The 21392-nt window shown below is 39.0% G+C and overlaps 1 protein-coding gene across 4 annotated transcripts in view; it reads right to left on the bottom strand.

Moving 5' to 3' along the window:
* The window catches only part of SBF2 (SET binding factor 2), a 388549-nt gene that overhangs the window by 126442 nt on the left and 240715 nt on the right, over window positions 1–21392 (bottom strand). For all 4 annotated transcript variants that reach the window (XM_084854235.1, XM_084854251.1, XM_084854241.1 and 1 more), the window contains exons 7-13: window positions 16392–16524; window positions 12260–12368; window positions 11100–11213; window positions 10338–10415; window positions 9130–9243; window positions 7816–7944; window positions 6684–6782 (exon numbers count right to left, since the gene is read on the bottom strand). In XM_084854235.1, coding sequence (XP_084710361.1) covers window positions 6684–6782; window positions 7816–7944; window positions 9130–9243; window positions 10338–10415; window positions 11100–11213; window positions 12260–12368; window positions 16392–16524 — 776 coding nt within the window. The remainder of the gene's footprint in view (window positions 1–6683; window positions 6783–7815; window positions 7945–9129; window positions 9244–10337; window positions 10416–11099; window positions 11214–12259; window positions 12369–16391; window positions 16525–21392) is intronic.

The following is a 21392-nucleotide window of genomic DNA, read 5'->3' as shown; positions in this document are numbered from 1 at the left end:
CTTCCTTTTGCCTTCCAATTTCCCTAGCATCAGCATCTTCTCCAGGGTATCCTGTCTTCTCATTATGTGGACAAAGTACTTCAGTTTTGCCTTTAATATCATTCCCTCAAGCGAGCAGTCTGGCTTTATTTCCTGGAATATGGACTGGTTTGATCTTCTTGCAGTCCAAGGCACTCTCCAAATTTTCCTCCAGCACCACAGTGCAAAAGCATCTATCTTCCTTCGCTCAGCCTTCCTTATGGTCCAGCTCTCACAGCCATAGGTTACTACGGGGAATACCATTGCTTTAACTATGCGGACCTTTGTTGTCAGTGTGATGTCTCTGCTCTTCACTATTTTATCAAGAGTTGTCATTGCTGTCCTCCCAAGAAGTAAACGTCTTCTGATTTCCTGGCTGCAGTCAGCATCTGCAGCAATCTTTGCACCTAGAAAAACAAAGTCTGTCACTGTCTCCATGTTTTCTCCCTCTATTTGCCAGTTCTCAATCAAGCTGGTTGCCATAATCTTGGTTTTTTTGAGGTTTAACTGCAACCCAGCTTTTGCACTTTCTTCTTTCACCTTCGTCATAAGGTTCCTCAGCTCCTCCTCGCTTTCAGCCATCAAAGTGGTATCATCTGCATATCTGAGATTGTTAATGTTTCTTCCAGCGATTTTAATTCCAGCCTTGGATTCATCAAGCCCAGCATGTCGCATGATGTGTTCTGCATACAGGTTGAATAGGTAGGGTGAGAGTATACAACCCTGCTGTACTCCTTTCCCAATCTTAAACCAGTCCGTTGTTCCATGGTCTGTTCTTACTGTTGCTACTTGGTTGTTATACAGATTCCTCAGGAGGCAGACAAGATGACTTGGTATCCCGATACCACCAAGAACTTGCCACAATTTGTTATGATCCACACAGTCAAAGGCTTTAGAATAGTCAATAAAACAGAAATAGATGTTTTTCTGAAACTCCCTGTCTTTCTCCATTATCCAGAGGATATTGGCAATTTGGTCTCTACCTCCTCTGCCTTTTCTAAACCCAGCTTGTGTATCTGGATATTCTCGTTCCATGGATTGCTGGAGTCTACCTTGCAAGATCTTGAGCATTACCTTACTGGCATGTGAAATAACTGCCACTGTTCGATAGTTTGAACATTATTTAGTGTTTCCCTTTTTTGGTATGGGGATACAAGTTGATTTTTTCCAATCTGGTGGCCATTCTTGTGTTTTCCAAATTTGCTGGCATATGGCATGCATCAGCTTGACAGCATCATCTTGCAAGATTTTAAACAGTTCAGCTGGGATACCGTCATCTCCTGCTGCCTTGTTATTAGCAATGCTTCTTAAGGCCCATTCAACTTCAATCTTCAGGATGTCTGGATCTAGCTCACTGACCACACCGTCAAATCTATCCCCGATATTATTATCCTTCCTATACAGATCTTCCGTATATTCTTGCCACCTTTTCTTGATCTCTTCTGCTTCTGTTAGGTCCTTGTCATCTTTGTTTTTGATCATACCCATTTTTGCCTGGAATTTACCTCCAATGTTTCTAATTTTCTGGAAGAGGTCTCTTGTCCTTCATATTCTAATATATTCTTCCACTTCCATGCATTGCTTGTTTAAAAATAATTCCTTATCTCTTCCGGCTAACCTCTGGAGTTTTACATTTAATTGGGCGTATCTCCCCCTACCACTGTTGCCTTTTGCTTTCCTTCTTTCTTGGGCTACTTCCAGTGTCTCAGCAGATAGCCATCTTGCCTTCTTGGTTTTCTTTTTCTTTGGGATGTTTTTTATTGCCGCCTCCTGAACAATGTTGCGAACTTCTGTCCATAGTTCTTCCAGAACCCTATCTACTAAATCTAGTCCCTTAAATCTATTCTTCACCTCCACTGCATATTCATGAGGAATATTAGTGAGCTCATATCTAACTGATCTGTGGGTCTTCCCTATTCTTTTTAGTCTGATTCTAAATTGTGCAATAAGAAGTTCATGAGTCAATCTGATTTCGGTGTCAATTTTTACTATACTGGGAGCCAAAAACAAATTGTGGGATTTGATTTATGGAATAGATAATAGGCAGGACCTAGATCTAATTAAATGTTCAAACTTTTCTCAGTGGTATTATTTGTTTAAAACAGATCATGAAAGAGCTCAATACCTGCAAACTCTTACTTTTGCTTCTTTGAGAACCTCATTTACAGAATTACGCTTCCAAACTATGCCCACAGCATTCTTGGATGGAAGATATAGGCATGTTCCAAGAAACCTATAGTTCTGTATCTGTGGTACGGGAGAGGTAGAGGATATCTCACATTATTTACTGTTCTGTCATTTATACCAAAACCCCAGGGAGAGATTCCTGGGACAGATTTTGGCATCCTTACAGGGTAAAAGTATCTATGCAAAGATTTGTTGGTTACTGTCAGACTGCAACCCTTATGTTACACACAAAACAGCTCTGTTTGCTAAGGCTGAAAAACATATTCGTGCAAGCACTCTGAATGCTCTCGCAGTGGACTGTGCAGGTGATTCGTTAAGCTGATTCTGCTTACCTTCTGTTATTACATGATATTTTAAGTTCTGTTGGTTGTAATGGCTATTAGTCAAATACAATAAAATGTTCAGACAAAATTAAGTCCTCCTGCCAACACAACTGCTTCTGTCGGTGGAAGGGGGAGAGGGCAATTGGAACAGATTTGGAGTGTGTGTGTGTGTGTGTGGAGGGCTGCAGGGTGGAGGGAAGGAAGAGAAAGTCCATGCATTTAGCACTGGATTTTGACCATTAGTTCCAGGTAATATTTTAAAAATAACTTCCCACAACCTTGAACCATAACCTTGAAGTGGTTCACAACAATTATCTACATTCACACAAACTATTTTTATCCATTAACATTGTTTTAAACTCACAGTGGTAATCACAGTACACTGGGTTGGTTTGAAACTTAGTTATACTTAGAGTAGAGCCACTGAAATCAATGGGACTTAAGTCAGTCATGACTAACTTAAGTCCCATTGATTTCAGTAAGTCTACTCTAAGTATGACTAAGTCTCGATCCACCCCATTGTATCCAGCACATCACATCAGCTGAGCATACAATAACCCTTTGACGTCCTTCCATACAATATTTAAATCGGAAGCCTCAATCCAAGCTTATTTTCAGATGGGCTATCTCAGAGCACTTGAACCTCATGTTTTTCTTTGCTTTTTCACTGTTTATTTGCAATGAAACTTTTAACACACACGCACATGCAGGCAACCACCCCACCCCACCCACTGGCAACAATGTCTACGATATTTACTCAGCAGAGTATCTCAATTAAAGTGGTTACCTTAACACAAGTGATTTGTAAACAAGTCCTTCAGTCTCACACAGCTTAAAACATCAATGTTTACAATTTAGCACAATCTTTACACTTGCAAGGGAATATAAATAGGCAAGATTTTGCTAAACTGGCTAGCAAGTCCATTGCTTGATAAACTTCCCACTGTGATATGCATGTATGTGTGAACATGTGCATGTTTACTGGGTGTATTTGCATGGTACCCTTGTTTGTTTTTAAAAGAGAGAAAAGCTGACACAAGTTAAAAACACTAGGGAACACTGACAAGTTTTTATGGCTGCATATTCAATTTTATTTAATGCAGATTAGTTATCCCTTGATACATTTTAACATAATTCTGCACTGAAGCATGATAGATAAAGTATGTGAGTAAGTGGCTCAATGACTGAATGGCTATTATCTTCATTAGTAACTGGGAGCACAGCACTAGGAGGCAATAGTTATTCTGTATTAATTAAACTGGAGTAAACATATTTGATTTTAGTATGTAGTGTATGCATGACAAGGTGATTAAAGTTAATGGAAACAACTTCCATTGTATGATGTGAAGGCCTGGGGCATATATTTGAAGAGAATGGGAGATGATTATGTAATCCCTTGGATAAGAAACGGGAGACTAGGAAAAGTTTTTATTAACCATTTGCCTGCTAACTTTCATTTACAAATGAAAGAATATTTCTTCTGTGACCAAACCTTTGTTGGTTTATTGGAAATTGTCACCTCCTGGTTGCTATTGTTAGGGGCCAGTGAACAAGGTGAGTGAGGCAGGAAGAAGCTATTAAAATGAAGGTGGACAGGGAAACATTTCAAGATGTGGTTATCTGTCTGTCTTGTTCATCTTGTCCAGAGACAGGAAAATTTTACTGCAAAGCTGGTTGAGATCCTGATCTTTCCATGAAACAATTGTTGTACTGTTGATGATGAATACAATGAAGGATAAAAATGCAATACACGAAGCAGCCAGAAACTGAGATTATTGCATTCCTTTATATGATATTTTGTGTTATTGTAATTAATGACTGTAATTAATAAATGGTCTGAACTTCCCACCGTTATCAGGGCTGCTTGTATAAGCATGACAGTACAGCAGAGTCACAGAATACTGTACTGGCTATAGAACTCAACTTCCTAAGAACTCATCTTTCAATTTAAAACAAACAAACAAAACCTTTAATCACTGAGATATACTTGTAAATCCTGCTGAATAAGATTGTTAGTGGTCCAAGGGTGGCCAGAATATTAACTGCCCAGAATACCTCCTTAAACCCTCTGCATGAGTAGCAGAAGCAGAATAAATTATGTAAATATGAAAAATAATGCAAATCTGTTCGTTTTGCAAGTTGTATGAAGCTTGTGGAACTCAGCTTTGTATTCTGCAGAATCTGTGTTACCTAAAATCACAGAATTTTTATTGTGTTTTAAAGCCATATACTATGCACATAGTAGCCTTGACCATGGTATTTGTCAATAGAGCAATATGGTTAGCACATACACCAGTTCTACCATCCCAGAACCTATATTTTACAGAGGTTAAGACAATCTTTATGTATATCATATTTTAAGCACTTGATTAGAGAGAAACATGGGGGGGGGGGAGAGAGAGAAACATGCCCTATAAAAGTTCACGGAAAATGCCTCCATCCGATTCCCTCTCAGACCCTTGGCACATTCCACAGCATTATGACTGAAAGCACAATTCTCTTTGAAATGAATGAAATTAACAAAGGATGGTTAGAACCAAAGTATGGTAGATTGCATGCAATCTACAGACATCTCTTGATTCAGGCAATGTATTTAAAATTACGTTTTTTTCCAACCTGAGATGATCTAGAGGAGTGTCAGATAATCTGAAATTACCACTTAAATTTAGACAGGAAACATTAGTTAAACATTGCTAAAATCAAGACTGTTAGTTCACTAAGTAAACCTGCATATTACTGACAACCTTACATAGCGTATTTGAAATAGATCTACATATAGAATATAATGAAGTTATTTCAATAATATACATGCAATTTAATAATATCAACTATGCAATTAATTTTTGCTCATTTAAGTAGGAGGAATCCCAAAGTTCTGTTAATGGTGATATGTGGTACTTGGACAACTTATTAGATTGGTATGTAATTTATGGCTTTCATATGAAGTTAGATTTCATTATCAATGTATATGCACTTCCAAATCCAAAATGTTGCTAATGCATCTCCTGGACACCCCAGTTATGGATGTGGTTATGCACACATAATACGATCTGATTAAACTGCATCTGATGAATGAGACTGGTGGATGAGGCCTTTAGGGACATGATACCAGCATCCCACTCCAAGGGTGACACAGCTTTTCTGTTGTCACAGATAATGAGGCTCTTCTTGTCACTTCAAGGAAGAGGGAAGTGATCCCTTAGAACAGACATTCTTTGGAGGATGGCACAGTCTGCCCCATTCTGTATAGCATTTTAAGGAGAATGTAGGAGCTGCTGTGGGGAGGAGGTGGGGAAGACCAGTCCTGCTCCATGTGCCTGAATCTGGATCCAATCCATTGGGTCCAAAGTCTTTATACTTAGGCTGGCTATCATGCTTCCTGATAGAGGCTGTGCCTTCTGCTTACTAGGAATTACCTCTTTCAGCCTGAGGGCCGAAGCTCTTAGAAACCACATTCCAATGGTGGGCGGGGCCATAAGCAAAAGTGGCAAGACCAAAAATACCAGCATATTTTAGCTTAAAGCTCTTCATAGAATCATAGGGTTGGAAGGGGCCTACAAGACCATCAAGTCCAACCCCCTGCTCAATGCAGGAAGCCTGATTCCCAGGCGGTCTCCCATTCAAGTACTAACCAGGGCTGACCCTGCTTAGCTTATGAGATCAGGCGCATCCACCCCTTTGCTGATGGCAATTAAGCCTTATACAGGGCATTTCAACCTTTTAGAAAGGGGAAAAAACTGCCGAAAAACAGAAAACCACCAGACTATCAGCGGTTGAGGGAAAGGTGGTGGGACCAGAGGAAGGGCATGGACATCTGAGGAACCTCATAAGGTCAGACTGGGACCGCATGAGGGCCAGATTTGGCCCATGGGCTTGAGGTTCTGAATCCCTGGCGTACTGCATACTCAATACAATTTAAAAGAAAATGGCACATCTGAATCAATTTTAAAACTAATATGATTAGCTTCATTGTACAGAGGTCTGCAACTACAATAAACTTGGCTGCTAAGTTATATAACTTTTAAGTAACTTCATATAAAACTTCAACATACATTGCAAGGCTACAGTAATCACCATTTCAATTTCTACAGCTTCAGTAATTTAAAGTGAAATACTATTCAGTCACATTATGGTATATGAATGCATTGTACTTACGTTTTTGAACAGCTGCTCTGCAAGTTCCCTGATATGCTTTAACATTTTTGATGAATTGCTTTCTTCAGATTTAATTCTTTCTACTTCAAATGCTACCAACTTAAAAAAAATGTTTAATTGATACAAAATAACTTTCTATATAGTAAAAATAGATCATAAAATTAATTTTAGCATATAAAAAGATATATCTCATCTTATTTAATACATCATAGAGGAGCTCTTGGCTTTTGTAGGGACATATACTGACTTAAATTAAATTCTAGAGATAGGATACTAGATTTGATGAACCATTTCCCATCTAGTGCTGTGGATCTTAAAAAGGTTTTGATGTCATTAATTATGACAGTAAATATCGTAATTTATATATAACTTTTAATATGCTGAACTCTTCCATTTCTGTTTTGGATGTATGCTATATTATTAAGGTTACAGGCATGTCATGTCAAAATCAATTCAGTTTTGTGTGTATTAGTGTATTAAGGATTCAGAGGTACAAACATCAAATCAAGTAATAATAAACAAGGGTTAATCATTCAAGTTTATATCTTTTTGAATAGGGAAATACATAAAAATTATGGCACCGTTCATACCAGTTATTAAGATCCAAATCTCTTTTTGGGGTCGGGGGGGGGGAGTTTGCCTAGATGCATATGCCTTTTCTATGTTAACAAATTCCCATAAATAATGCCTTATAGAAAGATTTGTAGAAGTATGAAAAAAGACAGATAGAATACTGCCATTTTTTAAAAGGTTCTAAAAGGACTATAATGCACAGTAGTTATTTTTATTATGACTTAAATAATGCAAGATTCTCACATGGATTTATTGTGCCAGTGAATATTCCCAGAAGGTTTTGTCCCTTTTCTTCAAACTTAAATTTTATTATTTTAAAGTAAATACCTTCAGCGGAATAATTCCCAGTGGTTTTAATAAAATCATTTGAACACAAAAAAGTAATATCTGGACAGAATGAGTGCTTTGGAGCTAATCCACTGCAATATATTTCACAATGATATACTTCATAACATGACAGCAGCATTAATCTTTTGACAGAAAAAAATAATTATTCAGTTTAAGTATGCAACACATTTCTCTCTTGACTTTCATGTGTGTGTTTCAAAAATGTTTCTACCTCATCAAAGAGGTCACAGGATCGGTAAGAAGGACCTCTCTCTGACACAAAACCAGCAAATGCCATTCCATTCAGAACTTTGGTAAGGAAATCATTCTCGATCAAGCCTCGCTGGCCCAAGAAGGCTGCCTGCAGATATAATTAAATCTTAACTACAGAAATACATTTTTCATATCAAACAAGGCAAAAAGGATAGCAACAATACAATGTAAAATACAAAATGAAAGAATGAGTGTTTAATGCTTTTAATAAAACCAAACACTGAACTAATATATCTCCAAGGTTATTGTAAACAGAGAACTTTCCATCAACACACACATACTCATTCCAAATATGACTGGAATGCATTCAGAAGTCTGTTTTCTTTCAGCGAACAGAAATTATACAAGGTAAAATGCAACACAGTTACATACTAAATCCATTTAACAGCTGGCAGGTAAGCAACCTACCTGGTATCAAAAAAAAGTTAGGTCATGTTAGAAAGATTAGCACTTTCAATCTGGTGACTTGGTCTATCGGGATATGGTGCTATTTGCTTTTTAGTCCACCTAATATGTTGTCCCCACTTTAACTTTCCTCTAGGGCAAAAGAGCTTGAGATGGGACAAATGAAGATGGAATGCTGGGTGGGGTGGACTTCTGCTGGAAGGCCAAGAAAATTTTCTGATGCAAAAACAACGTGGTGGATGCATTTTGTTTTACGTTCAAAATCCTGTTGAGGTCAAGAAGGATTTTCCCCCACGGTCAGATAGAAACTAGTATTTCCTAGCCTTTGTTTATTGTCCCTTATGGAGAATATTTTGGATCACTTGCTGGTGCCATCTGGAGTATTTTACAAAACTATTCAATGAATCATGAATTAACATCTAACATGTTGCACATCATTCACTCCTAATTTCTGCTAGTGGCACACTTTTATCAACTGAACGTTATCAGGATTTATTGTGTGTGTAGGATTCCTACTTTATAGGGGAAACATGCAGCAAGGTGATTGCCACATAATTTCCAGCTCTGATTTCTATCTCGAGGCTAAAGTATTGAGAAATTCCACTTACAGGAATGAAAGTGGTACAAATTATTTGCAAATATAACTGACATACAGTCTTAGCTTTGAGACAACACACAAAAAATATGCAAGCTAAATCAAAGGCAACACCCCACTGAACAAGATATACCAAACAACTCTACTGTGGAACATCAAACTATACAATAATATTGTTCAAAGCAGCTAGTGCACTAATACTTATAAGACTGTATATATATTAACCTGTTAAAAACATCAAAATGCACCATCATCTAGAAGCTTTGCTTTTACCTTGTGGAAGTTTATGACGGGTTCTGAATGAATCCTGATCAGCTGAAGACAAGATCTGTATCCCTGGAAAAGCTGTGCAAATAATCTAAGAAAGACTCCTCGCACCTCTTTATCCTGAGAAAGACAAGGAAATTGAGTGCTACTATCTTCTTTTAAAACACAAACCAAGAAATAAATATTCATAAACCCTTTCTTTTTTATGCATACAATTCTCAGATGGATGGAAATGAGGCTATAAATTTTTAAAAAAATCATGTGAATTTCAATAGCACAATAAAAATAATGGTCAGAGTGTGACATCTTTATGGACCAGAGAGCTTTCAGGAAGAGCATCCTTGTATTTGGCATTAGGTCTTGAAAGGTATACGATTTAGTTTTCATTTGCTAATAAATTTCTCCAAGATTAAGCAAAGCCACCAGAATTTAACCTATTACTACTACTGGGCACTTCTTGCTAGAATGGATGGAATCACAAAGAACAATGCCAAGAACTTCTGAGCTGTTTCACTGCCACTTCATAAGGCATCAAAGCTTTCTAATGTTTAAGCAGATCAACGAGACACAATGCTTCCTATCAGCACAAGCTTGGTTGATTGGGGGGGGGGGGGAATATCAGAGCTCAAGGTTGAAATTCCTTCAGGAGGAAGCAATGGAATTCAATTACACCAGCTTCAACTGTAGGTCCAAGGGTGCAGGCCTACAGCACCAGGCAACTCCAACAGTTAAAGGAGCTGCTGTCAGGAAAGCTGCAAGAAGTCATATGACTGAGCTTTGGAATCCCCCTGTGACCACAGCTCTCTTCTACTCTAGTGGAGCAGTATAACATAGCTAACGTTAATGTCCAAGAGTTACAACTATGCTGGCAGGAGTCCAATCAACAGTTAATAACTCTAGGCTCGTTGGATTTGGTACACCTACATTCAGTTCGCTATGGCACAAAAGATTCATTTTCTCAGTGAGTTTTCATTGCTGCTAAACTGCAAACAAGTTGTGTTACTGTATAACCTCAGGAACCTTCAATTTAATAGCCCACGTTTTAGAGATTAAAAAAATGGTGAAAGTTTAACGTATTTAATGAGAGGTAATCAGAAATATTTGGGAACAATACAGAAAAGTGAATCAGAAATACAGATAAATTTACTGAAGCGTAAGGAAAACATTATCTCCCCCCCCCCATTTATTACAAGGTTAGAAATACTATGTCTTACCAACATTTTAGACTGTGATAGAGCTGTTCGAGGGGGAGGAAATGCATAATCTGCCATTTCCAAATCTGGATGTAAAACCTACAATTTGAAAAACAAAATTTCAGAGCAAGCGCTTTATTGGCAACATTTTCCTAGGCTAATTTTTCTAAATATAGATTGTACCACAAATACATTTCATATCAAATCCTACGGGAAAGGTTTGAATCCCATTTAGCCCATTATTTGTCCCTTCTAAGAGAAGAAACAGCCAACACCCAGAGAAAATACATGAGGAAACGAAGCACTAACCAACAAACAAAGAACTGTAACCCAACAACAAAACAACTATCCACCTTTCAAGGCTGGAAAGCGGAAGCAAGACAGACACTGCTGAAGGTATATAACAAAGGGTATAAAACAAACAGAAGTTTCCTTTACAATTTCTCAGAAAACAGATGTGTTTTGTTTGCTTTTTATTTGTGCTTCATCTATATTGGCCTAGCATATTTGTCTTCTTAGGGTATTTGGCAACATATGGAAAACATTGTCTCTTTTTCTCTAATACTTTCTTTTGCTAAAGAATATGATTCTAACTTCAAACAAAAATGTTCTTACTTAAAAACTGCAATAAAATTAATAATTTTAAATCAAAGGGGCTGTCATGCTTATGAAATATGTCTAATAATGTAAATATTAGTCACTTAAGTAGGGAAGAAGAGAGAATAAAAGAGAAGCACTGAACAGTTAAGTTGTAAATTATCTATGATCAGGAATCAGACTTACTAGAGAGAGAGCAGTTTGAGTTTGATGGAGCAGTGGTTCTGGGAGCTGGGATAGATGAATACATTCAGGAATTTTAATTGTACCACCATCCAGGTCTGCTATAATTACATCTAACTGAAAGACATATATAAAATGTTAATTCATTTGTGCAACATTTGACATCATGAAGGTGAATGCAAGCATAATATTAAAACAGACCCATGGGACAACCCCAATGACTGGATGATGTAGCAGGTGAAGAATATGGAGCCCTGTCTCCTGAAAGCAGTGCATAGGTGGGAACACAACTGAAGTGTTGATTTTGAATAGAGATGTAACATGTAGTTGACTGCTTGGTTAGATCAGTTAAAACACCCTAATTGACTGAAATGTTTCTAATTAATCAGGTTGTAATGTCAAAATTGTACAGCTCATCTGTACAGAAAGTAATGGGGTGCATTTCTGTGTATGAAAGGGTTCTTTCCATTTGCAAAAGGGACCGAGTTCCAGTGGAGGCTCCTGTGATTTTAAACAATTGCCCCTTCCCCCTGCAGTCTTTAGTGCCACCTCTACACTATTCTGGAGGGTCTCTTGACCTTCCAAAGTAGGTTTTGGGGGGCCACAAGGGGTTGCAGACAGAAGGGGGAATTGATGAAAACTGCCTCCCTTCATATCCTCCAGTGGAAGAGTCCCATAGTTGGAATTCCATTCATGGGCAGTCTGGATCCAACCCATCATATAAATCACTGACAATTTTTCAAACTGGCTTTTTAGATGTAATCAGCGACCACAATTCCACAGGGAATTCCTGTAGTCCACCAAATGCTGCTTCCATACAACCCTGTCCGTTTCAGTGGGGCTTACATGAAAGCAACCACTGTCAGTTAACAGACTGTCTGTAGAACAGTTGTCTGTAGATCATATTTCTTTTATTTCCAAAGGTGTGGGGTGCTTGTTTGTTTTGAAAGATAAATATATTCAGTAGTGTTCCCATCTTCCACTTTTTCTCCTTGGTATTTATACTCATATTTATGGAATGTCTAACAAAGTCGATAGTTTGCCTTTTCCAATTGCTTATCACAGTGCTTTTAATTGTAAAAATTATATGCCAATATTTTATGCTCAATAGTTTATCTGTATTATAACTTAAGCATGGATAAAACCTAGCTGAATATACTCACAAGTTCATGAATGTCATTACGGAAGACAGAATGAACACCAATAATAAAAGGTGTGGGTGAACTGAGAACTTCCAAGAGCTGTGCTGGGAGAATTGGAATGTATGGGTAACTGGAAAGAAAGTGAAGGGGAAAAAAATGTCCAGAAACTGTATTTAGTTAAACACCAAACTTTACATGAAGTAACTTACCCTGTAATTTCCCAAAGACACCCTCCTATCTTGTTTTAAACCCATCATTTCCATTATAGCAGCTAAACCCCATCTATAGTACCCAGCTTTCTATCTGGCTTGTATATTTTCCTATAACCCCTGCCCCTGGTTGTCTAACAAGACTTTTCTGTGTACCATTTATAGTGGTAGCTGAACACAGTGTATTCTCTTTCATAAGATGCTTCATGTAGTACATTATACTATCTACGGATTCCACAGCATTATGACTGAAAGCACAATTCTCTTTGAAATGAATGAAATTAACAAAGGATGGTTAGAACCAAAGTATGGTAGATTGCATGCAATCTACAGACATCTCTTGATTCAGGCAATGTATTTAAAATTACGTTTTTTTCCAACCTGAGATGATCTAGAGGAGTGTCAGATAATCTGAAATTACCACTTAAATTTAGACAGGAAACATTAGTTAAACATTGCTAAAATCAAGACTGTTAGTTCACTAAGTAAACCTGCATATTACTGACAACCTTACATAGCGTATTTGAAATAGATCTACATATAGAATATAATGAAGTTATTTCAATAATATACATGCAATTTAATAATATCAACTATGCAATTAATTTTTGCTCATTTAAGTAGGAGGAATCCCAAAGTTCTGTTAATGGTGATATGTGGTACTTGGACAACTTATTAGATTGGTATGTAATTTATGGCTTTCATATGAAGTTAGATTTCATTATCAATGTATATGCACTTCCAAATCCAAAATGTTGCTAATGCATCTCCTGGACACCCCAGTTATGGATGTGGTTATGCACACATAATACGATCTGATTAAACTGCATCTGATGAATGAGACTGGTGGATGAGGCCTTTAGGGACATGATACCAGCATCCCACTCCAAGGGTGACACAGCTTTTCTGTTGTCACAGATAATGAGGCTCTTCTTGTCACTTCAAGGAAGAGGGAAGTGATCCCTTAGAACAGACATTCTTTGGAGGATGGACAGATATCCTCTTACGCCAAAGATGTACCTTCGGGTTGGGGTGGGGGGTTCACTATAATGGGCAATTCAATCAGAGACATAGACAGCTGCGTTTGTGACAGCTGTGTACACCGCATCGTCATTTGTCTGCTTGGTGCAGAGGTTGTGGATGTAATGCAACATCTACACAGCCAGGTTGGTAGTTCTGGGGTAGAGTCAATAATCGTAGTGGACATCAGCACCAATGGCATGGGTAAATGTAGGTGTAAGCTTCTGGAAGCCAAATGTAGGTTGTTAGGTAGGAGGTTGAAAACCAGGCCCTCCAAGGTAGCTTTCTCTGAAATTCTAACTGTTCCATATGCAGAGTGAGTTAGGCAAGTGAAGCTGGGGGTTCCCAATTAGGGATGGCGGAGAATTTCTCCACGAATCTCGGGGAGGCCGAATGCCAACGCATTCGGCCCCCCGAAATTGGTGGTGAAATTCTCCGCCAACCCCCCCGCCACCCCCCGGGATGGGACTTACCTCCCTCGAATGTCCCTCTCGGCGGCGGGTCCCGGCAGTGTTTTGGCGGCGTTTCGGCAGGGGCTGAAATGGCCCCTGGAAATGGCCGGCTGCCGCCACCGCCATTTCCAAGTAAATGTAAAAAACACACACACACGTGATAGGCTACGTAACGATTTACGTAGCCTATCACGGCTAGATTTCCAAAGTCAGCCATGATAGGCTACGTAAATTGTTATGTAGCCTATCACGGGTGACTTAAAAAAAAAAAAGCGCCTACGCAAATGGCGTAAATAGCGTTGCCCTTATTTTCGCCGTAGTCTACGTAAATCTTTATGTAGACTACCCGTGCCCAAATAAGGAACGCAAATGGCGGCGCCCATGGGCACCGCCATTTGCATATGTGCTTTCCCCCCCCCCAAAGTCACCCGTGATAGGCTACGTAATGATTTACGTAGCCTATCATGGTTGACTTTGGAAATCTAGCCATGATAGGCTACGTAAATCGTTACATAGCCTATCACGTGTGTGTGTGTGTGTGTTTTTAGCATTCACTTTTGTATTTCGCGGCCGGGGAGACAGGGCGCTTCTCCCCGGCCTGAATTTCGGCCTGGCGAGGCAGGGCGGGGCGCCTTCCCCCCCGGCCTGAATTTCGGCCGGGCGAGGCGGGGCGCCTCCCCCCCCCCCGGCCTGAACTTCAGGGGGAGAACCAAAGCGCCTCCCCCCCACCACGAAGCAAGCTGCGGGACCAGGTAAGTGACTTTCGTACATCCCTATTCCCAATGCATAGATAGGACAGTGGTGTTGGGAGGAGGGATTTAAATTTCTAAGGCACTGAAGAACATTTTGGGACAAACCAAGCCTAAAAATATGGGATAGGTTCCACTTGAACCAGATTGCTTCCACTTAATATCCAAAAGGTGGCAGAGCAGCTTTTAAACTGGAAGTGGAAAATTGTCAAGGAAGGTCAATACAGTCACATTTCATTTCAAAAAAAGGAAACTTCTCAAAATGATGGAACTGGCAAAAAGGAAGTTGAAAAGGAGAGTCAAGAAGGTCAAATTTCTCCAGAATGCCTGGAGGTTACTCAAAACCACAATAACAGAAGCTCAATTAGGATGTATACTACATGTCAGGAAAGGAAGCACCAAGTCTAAGATGTCACTAGCATGGTTAACAAGTAGCAGGCCTAATCCTATAATGAGGCAGCCTGATGCAGGCGTATCAGGCGTCTCGGAATGGGAAGAGCACTGAATTGCACCACTCTCTGCACCCAAAGGGCCTGCAGCTGCCTGTCTGGCTGCCACCTCTCTCCCTACCTGCTTGGCTGGCTGACCAGCCAGCCAGTAGCTCCTCCTCCCTCCCTGCTCACTGGCCCCCTGACTGGCCGCTCCCACCTTCTGCCCCAGCCGTGGGAATCCTGGAAGAGTTGGGCAAAATATCGCAAGAAGTCCTGAACTTTTGCGGGAGCAGCCAGGACCTCTTGTGATATTTTGGCCAAGTCTCCCAAGAGCTCTATGGCTGGGGCAGAAGGTGGGAGTGGCCAGCCAGCAAGCAGGGAGGAAGCTGCTGCTGCTGCTCACCGCCCAGAAGAAGCGGGGCAGCGCTGGCACCAGCAGCAGGGCCGCACTGCCACCTCGCTTGAAGTGGCAACATGGCTTGGGCTGGGTCTGACAAGCAGTGTTGTTAGAATGATTAGAGAAAAGAAGGTTTCCTTCAGAAAATGGAAGTGTTGCCCAAATGAGAAGAAAAAAGAACACAAACCTGCAGAAAAGAAATGCAATCAGACAATAAGGGAGGCAAAAAAGGATTTAGCAACATTAAGAAGAACACTAGCAACATTAAAACCAACAATAAAACAATCCTTAAATACATCAAAAGCTCCAAATCCTAGGGAGGCAGTTTTGACGGTTGGATGATAAGGGAGTTAAAAGAGCACTAAAGAAGTATCTAATAGAAATCTACAGTATTTCTTTAAATAATCTTCAGATTTCCATGCTCTGAGAAATTTAGTTCTTAGGAATTTTTAATATTATATTCTTTTTATGCTATCTTCAATTCTAGCTTTTGGCTGAAAAATGTAATGTTGTTCAGGGATGTTTTTCAATGTTACCAAACTTATCAAAACATTCTGTTACAGTTAGCAACCTCTTTGAACAATTTATCAGAAAATATGTTTCCAATCAGAATTGAAATACAAAATTTCAAAATGTCAACTGCGATGCTGAATCTTACATGAGAGTAGATTTCTAGGAGCATTCTTTGAATTGTCTTTGAAATGTATTAAAAGAGAATAAGCTGGATGATGAAATATATGCAGCAACATTTTTGTTCTACAAAATTTCTCTAAAAGCACTTGATTTTCAACCAGTTCATGGGAGTCTGCAGAAAAACAACATGTACACATAAGTATGGCTCACATTAATATGGATTTCGTGCTCCTCAGTGTCAGAGTTGTACAACAAAGCTTACCTATATTTGAGAGGAAACATTAAAGATTCTAGTGCTCTACAGGCATCACTCAGTCTTTGAAAACTTGCAGAATGAAAGAGGACCTTGTTTTCTGTAAGGACTGCACAGAATAGACTCAGCACGTTTTGAATTCCTTAAAAAAGAAAACACAAGTTTTAAAAGATATAAATGCACTGCCAAAACAGAAGAATGAAAGTTAAAATGAAATAATTAACATTCTTGGAACCACTTTAGGAAAATCTGTGGTAAGAGTACAATATGCTACATCTCGGGGATTTTCTCTTTTCCATGACTATTGGTTTGTTTTTTTTCCCCTTTTTTAAGGCTGGCCCACTACTCTATGATTATTTCCCTATGGTTAAAATATTTTGTTAGATCCTTTTCAGGATATTTGATCCTATTTCCCCAACAGTGCTCAGTTATGACCTCAAATGGCATTTTGTGCAATTATTTATGCATCCAAGAGCCAGACAAGTGGTTAACTTATCAACCAAGCTTAACGTATCAACCTTTACATAACGGGTCTCTGAATACATCCGGCTGCTGGTGCTGGGAAAAGAATATCTACCCAAATTTAATTGTAAAAGATAAACGGGAAGTTATGAGTTTGAAGAGAAGCCAACACAAATTATGCAAGAGACTGTGGAAGATTAGCTGGCTGAAAAAATTAACCAAGTACTATGTGAGTTGTGTTAATGAATCAAATGCTGCTAAGAAGGCAGAAGGGAGTTTGCTGTAGTTATAAATAATAAATCCATGCTGGCGTTTAAACCCTGAAGTCCCCTCTAGGAATTTGTTCTTTGCTGGAATTTGTTCTTTGCTGGAATTTGTTTTATTTTCAGAAATTGCAAGCTGACTTGAAAATTAAGTGCATAATTAAGTGCATGTGGTAGCTGTCAGGTGTGATCATGTTTGATAACACTTCGTTTACGCTTTGTGATTCTGAACACATTTATGTAAAATCACATTGGTTTCAATTTAATTGCTTAGCCTCAGTGATCTTTTAAGGCTCCACTTATATATTAAAGTGTTGACAAGTACCACTGACATCACATTACTACATATAGTTTGTTCAACCAAAGAGGTACAATTCGGTAACAAGTAGCAACACCTTGTCACCAGAATTCATGATAAAGAAGCTTTATTAAATTCTAATATTCTTACACTCATGGCTGTGAGAATGCATATTTATACAGTTTTTAGCCCATTTTGAGGGACGTATAAAGTACTGTCAAATTATTATATTAAATGTAAAAGATATACCTCTCCCCCATCATTTTTATGAATAAAACCTTCAAGATCAAACTAATGTCTGTGCACAGTGGAAGAGGAGACAGCTAGAAGATATTTAAAATAGTTACTCCCTTCTATTAACCTACTGAAAAGCTTCCTCAGAAATAAATTTGAAGCAGAAACATTCTGCAAGAGTTTGCATTGGGATTCTTTTTCGTTTATATGTGGGCTGTAAGACTGCTGTTAAACAAAATAGCTACGAACAACAATGCTGAACATGAGAGACCTCCTATGTCCCAGTTCTGCCCATGTCTTCACAGGGCTGATGTTATATGGTGTTCAAACTGAGTTATTATTGAAAATATATTCACTGTTGTGTTTGAACGGCCTGATTGGGACTGATTAAGATAATTGTTTAATGAAAGATAGCTAAACACAACTTGATAATTAGTTACTAGCTTGGGGGGTGGGAATAAGTAACAATTTCTTCCAGGTAAGCACCTTTCCAGCCCAAGTTGTCCTCTGATATGTGTACTACTGATATTGACAAAAGGGCAATCACCCTCATAGCTTAAAGGGTGCTGGGGGCAAAACTGGACTTGGAGATGGGTAATATCCTCCATGGGCCACTCCCAACACCTTTAGACTCCAGGCTGAACTGAAGATGACTTGCTGGACTTCAGCGTATCAGTCCCTGCTGGCTGAGGGCTTATACCTGCATGCTATCCTCTGTTGCCAATGTTGACTGTCAGCATGAGGGCAACATGCATGTATAATCCTCTTCTATTCCCATGGGACTTTGGAGTGTTTAGTGAAGTGGTGTGTGTGTTTTTAACCCACAATGTTCTTGCATATCTTAGGTGTTATTCTCTACCTCTTCCTCCTCCAGTATTCAGGAAATACTGCCTGGCTTGTCATTTTCCCTTTCTCTCCCAGTGTGGGAAAACTACTTTACTAAGGGAAGCAATTATGGTTAAAACAAGTAGTAAAAACAGTTCTATTTTTGATCATTACGTGACAAAAATGCATTGCAATGGATTATGATGACTGTAAGAGTCTAAAATAAATACCTTAATTCTAATGCTTGAGTTACTCAAGACACTATTAGCCCAGATCAACATGCTTCCTTTGAAATTATTGTTACTCACAGGATTAGAATAACTGAACTTTAGATGACATACAGTGAGCCAACTTCTAGTTAGAGTTAGAGAGAGAGAGAGAGAGATCATGTTTAGATAAATAGGTAATTATTATTATTTTATGTATGCCACACTATCAGTATACATGGCACTTCACAGGGCTATATACACACTATATTATAACATAGACATGTCCCTGCCCCCATTGAGCTTACAAGTGAAAAGAAACAGCAGGAAAACAACAGAGGGAGGGAAGGAAAGTCCAGGAATGGAGGAAAAAATGTGGGCAAATGACATTGCTATTTACTTATTGTTTTATTTATTTATTTTATTCATATACTGCCATTCTGCCAAAGAATAGTACTCATGGCAGCTAACAATAAAACCTGCATTAAAACAAAATCTTAATTCAAACACAGCATAAAACAAATAAGTTAAAAATAAATTAAAAACACAATCAAAGAAAAAAGGAGTATCACCCAATTTTTTAAAAAAGTTCTAAATTAAGCATTACGTGTTCAAAATTTAGTTACAGTTGGTAATGAGGATTCAGCAGATAAGCAAGGGCCAAGCAGAAAAGGTGGGTTATGGGAAGGAATTTGAAAGAAAGGAGAGAGAACTGGCATGATGTACATGTTCAGGGAGGGAGAGAGGGAGTTCCATGCAAAGGGTCATGAAGGGAGAATGGGCAAAGTAGTATAAGGGACCAGGAGATCTCCAGATCAAGGGAATTTTTTTTTTCTAAACAAAGTAGAAAACAAAAATGAAACTTGCTGGTTGAACATCAGGATATGTTGAACATCATAATATACCATCACCGCTCCCCAATTTAGAATCACATTGCTGTAGATCATAAAAAATGAAGATAGGAAAAAATAAAAATCCTCAGTTGAACAATAACTTTATTAGGACCAACCAAAATGCCACAAAAGATTGTGCATGCTCCTGAGTTCTCCAGAACTCTTCATCAGGCTAGATCAGGGGTGGAAAACCTGTGGCCCTCCAGATGGTTTGCCCTACAACTGTCATCAGTGTTCGCCAGTACAGCCAATGGTGAGAGATGGGAGTTGTAGACCAAAATATTTAGAAGGCTGCATGTTACCTTCCCTTGATGTAGAATTATAGAGGAAGGAAAGGATGTGTAATTTCTCTGTCCTGGCTTTTGTAGATAGTGTTTTGTAGATAGTGATTAAACATCCTACAAAAGCCAAAAGATTAATCAATGGTGATCACAATAGTCCAGCTGGCTAGTAAGCCAAGTGAAAATGCGTAAACCCCTGCTGTACTAAACATACATCTGATTTCCAGAATGCCTTGTTTTTAGCAATAGTTCTCATAATGACACTCAGTTGGAAGTGGTAATAAAATACAATGATGTAGTATTTACTACTCTGAAATCTAAACCTTCAAATATTTAAGGAAAAAAGAAAATTAAGGTTCTTCTTCAAAATTTTACAGTTCATAAGGCATGCTCGAGATATAGAATATAAATGAGGTAGCTTCCACCATAAATGGTGCTTGTTTTGCAGTTTGGGTGAGTAAGCATTCATCTACCTGTAGGTATCTATACTTGGAAACAAGCAAATACATTTCACAAGTTTTTAATCTAGACATATAAAAGACTTAAGTACATGATTCCAGCTGTACAAGATCTGGAGTTCATCAGTTTGCCTTCATTACTAGGTGACATTACAAAAAAAAGTTATTGTTTAAAAGCCAACGTATATTATAGAGTTCAAAGACAAAAAAATTGGGAAACCAAATAGCACCACAGATTTAAAAGGAGAGTAAACTATTTATTAAAAACAATAAAAGAGTATTGATCACTAGTGTAGAATATACTTATACAAGTAAATACAACAAGCATAAATACATTACTGGCTGAAGCTGAGTAATGCCCCCGAGTACTGCTGAAAACAAAGATGGCAGCTGGGAGCCAGTGAGAGTGTTGTGTCTTTTGGTGTTGTTTTTTAAGACAGCCCAAGACAGATATCAGCGATGAGCACTGATGGGGTGTATACCGCGGTCCTGGCAGCTGCCAGAGGATGCCAGATGTTGACGCTTGCCATGAGTGAGTCAATGAGGCCAAAGAGATGACTGAATACTGAGACCCATGGGCAGTACCCAATGGTATCATTCAATCAGAGGAAATGATGCTGCGCTAGCAGAAACTAAGTTCTGAACAATGTGTAAGAATCCAACTAAAGTTTGTTGTTGTTCAGTCGTTCAGTCGTATCCGACTCTTTGTGACCCCATGGACCATAGCACGCCAGGCCTTCCTGTCCTCCGCTTTCTCCCGGAGCGTGCTCAAGTTCATATTCATCGCATCGGTGATGTTATCTAGCCATCTCATCCTCTGCCATCCCCTTCTCCTTTTGCCTTCAATCCTTCCCAGCATCAGGGTCTTTTCCAGGGAGTTTTGTCTTCGCATTAGGCGGCCAAAATATTTGAGCTTCAGCTTCAGTATCTGTCCTTCCAATGAGCAGTCAGGGTTGATTTCCTTTAGGATTGACTGATTTGACCTCCTGGCAGTCCAGGGGACTCGTAAGAGTCTTCTCCAGCACCACAGTTCGAAAGCATCGATTCTTCGGGACTCAGCCTTCCTTATAGTCCAGCTCTCACAGCCATA

Source organism: Heloderma suspectum, chromosome 1 (assembly GCF_057233095.1).
Source record: "Heloderma suspectum isolate Gila_16-S chromosome 1, 16-S_ref, whole genome shotgun sequence".
Lineage (NCBI taxonomy): Eukaryota > Metazoa > Chordata > Lepidosauria > Squamata > Helodermatidae > Heloderma > Heloderma suspectum.
Note: the sequence above shows the minus strand (reverse complement) of the source record. Positions and strands in the feature narration are given on the sequence as shown.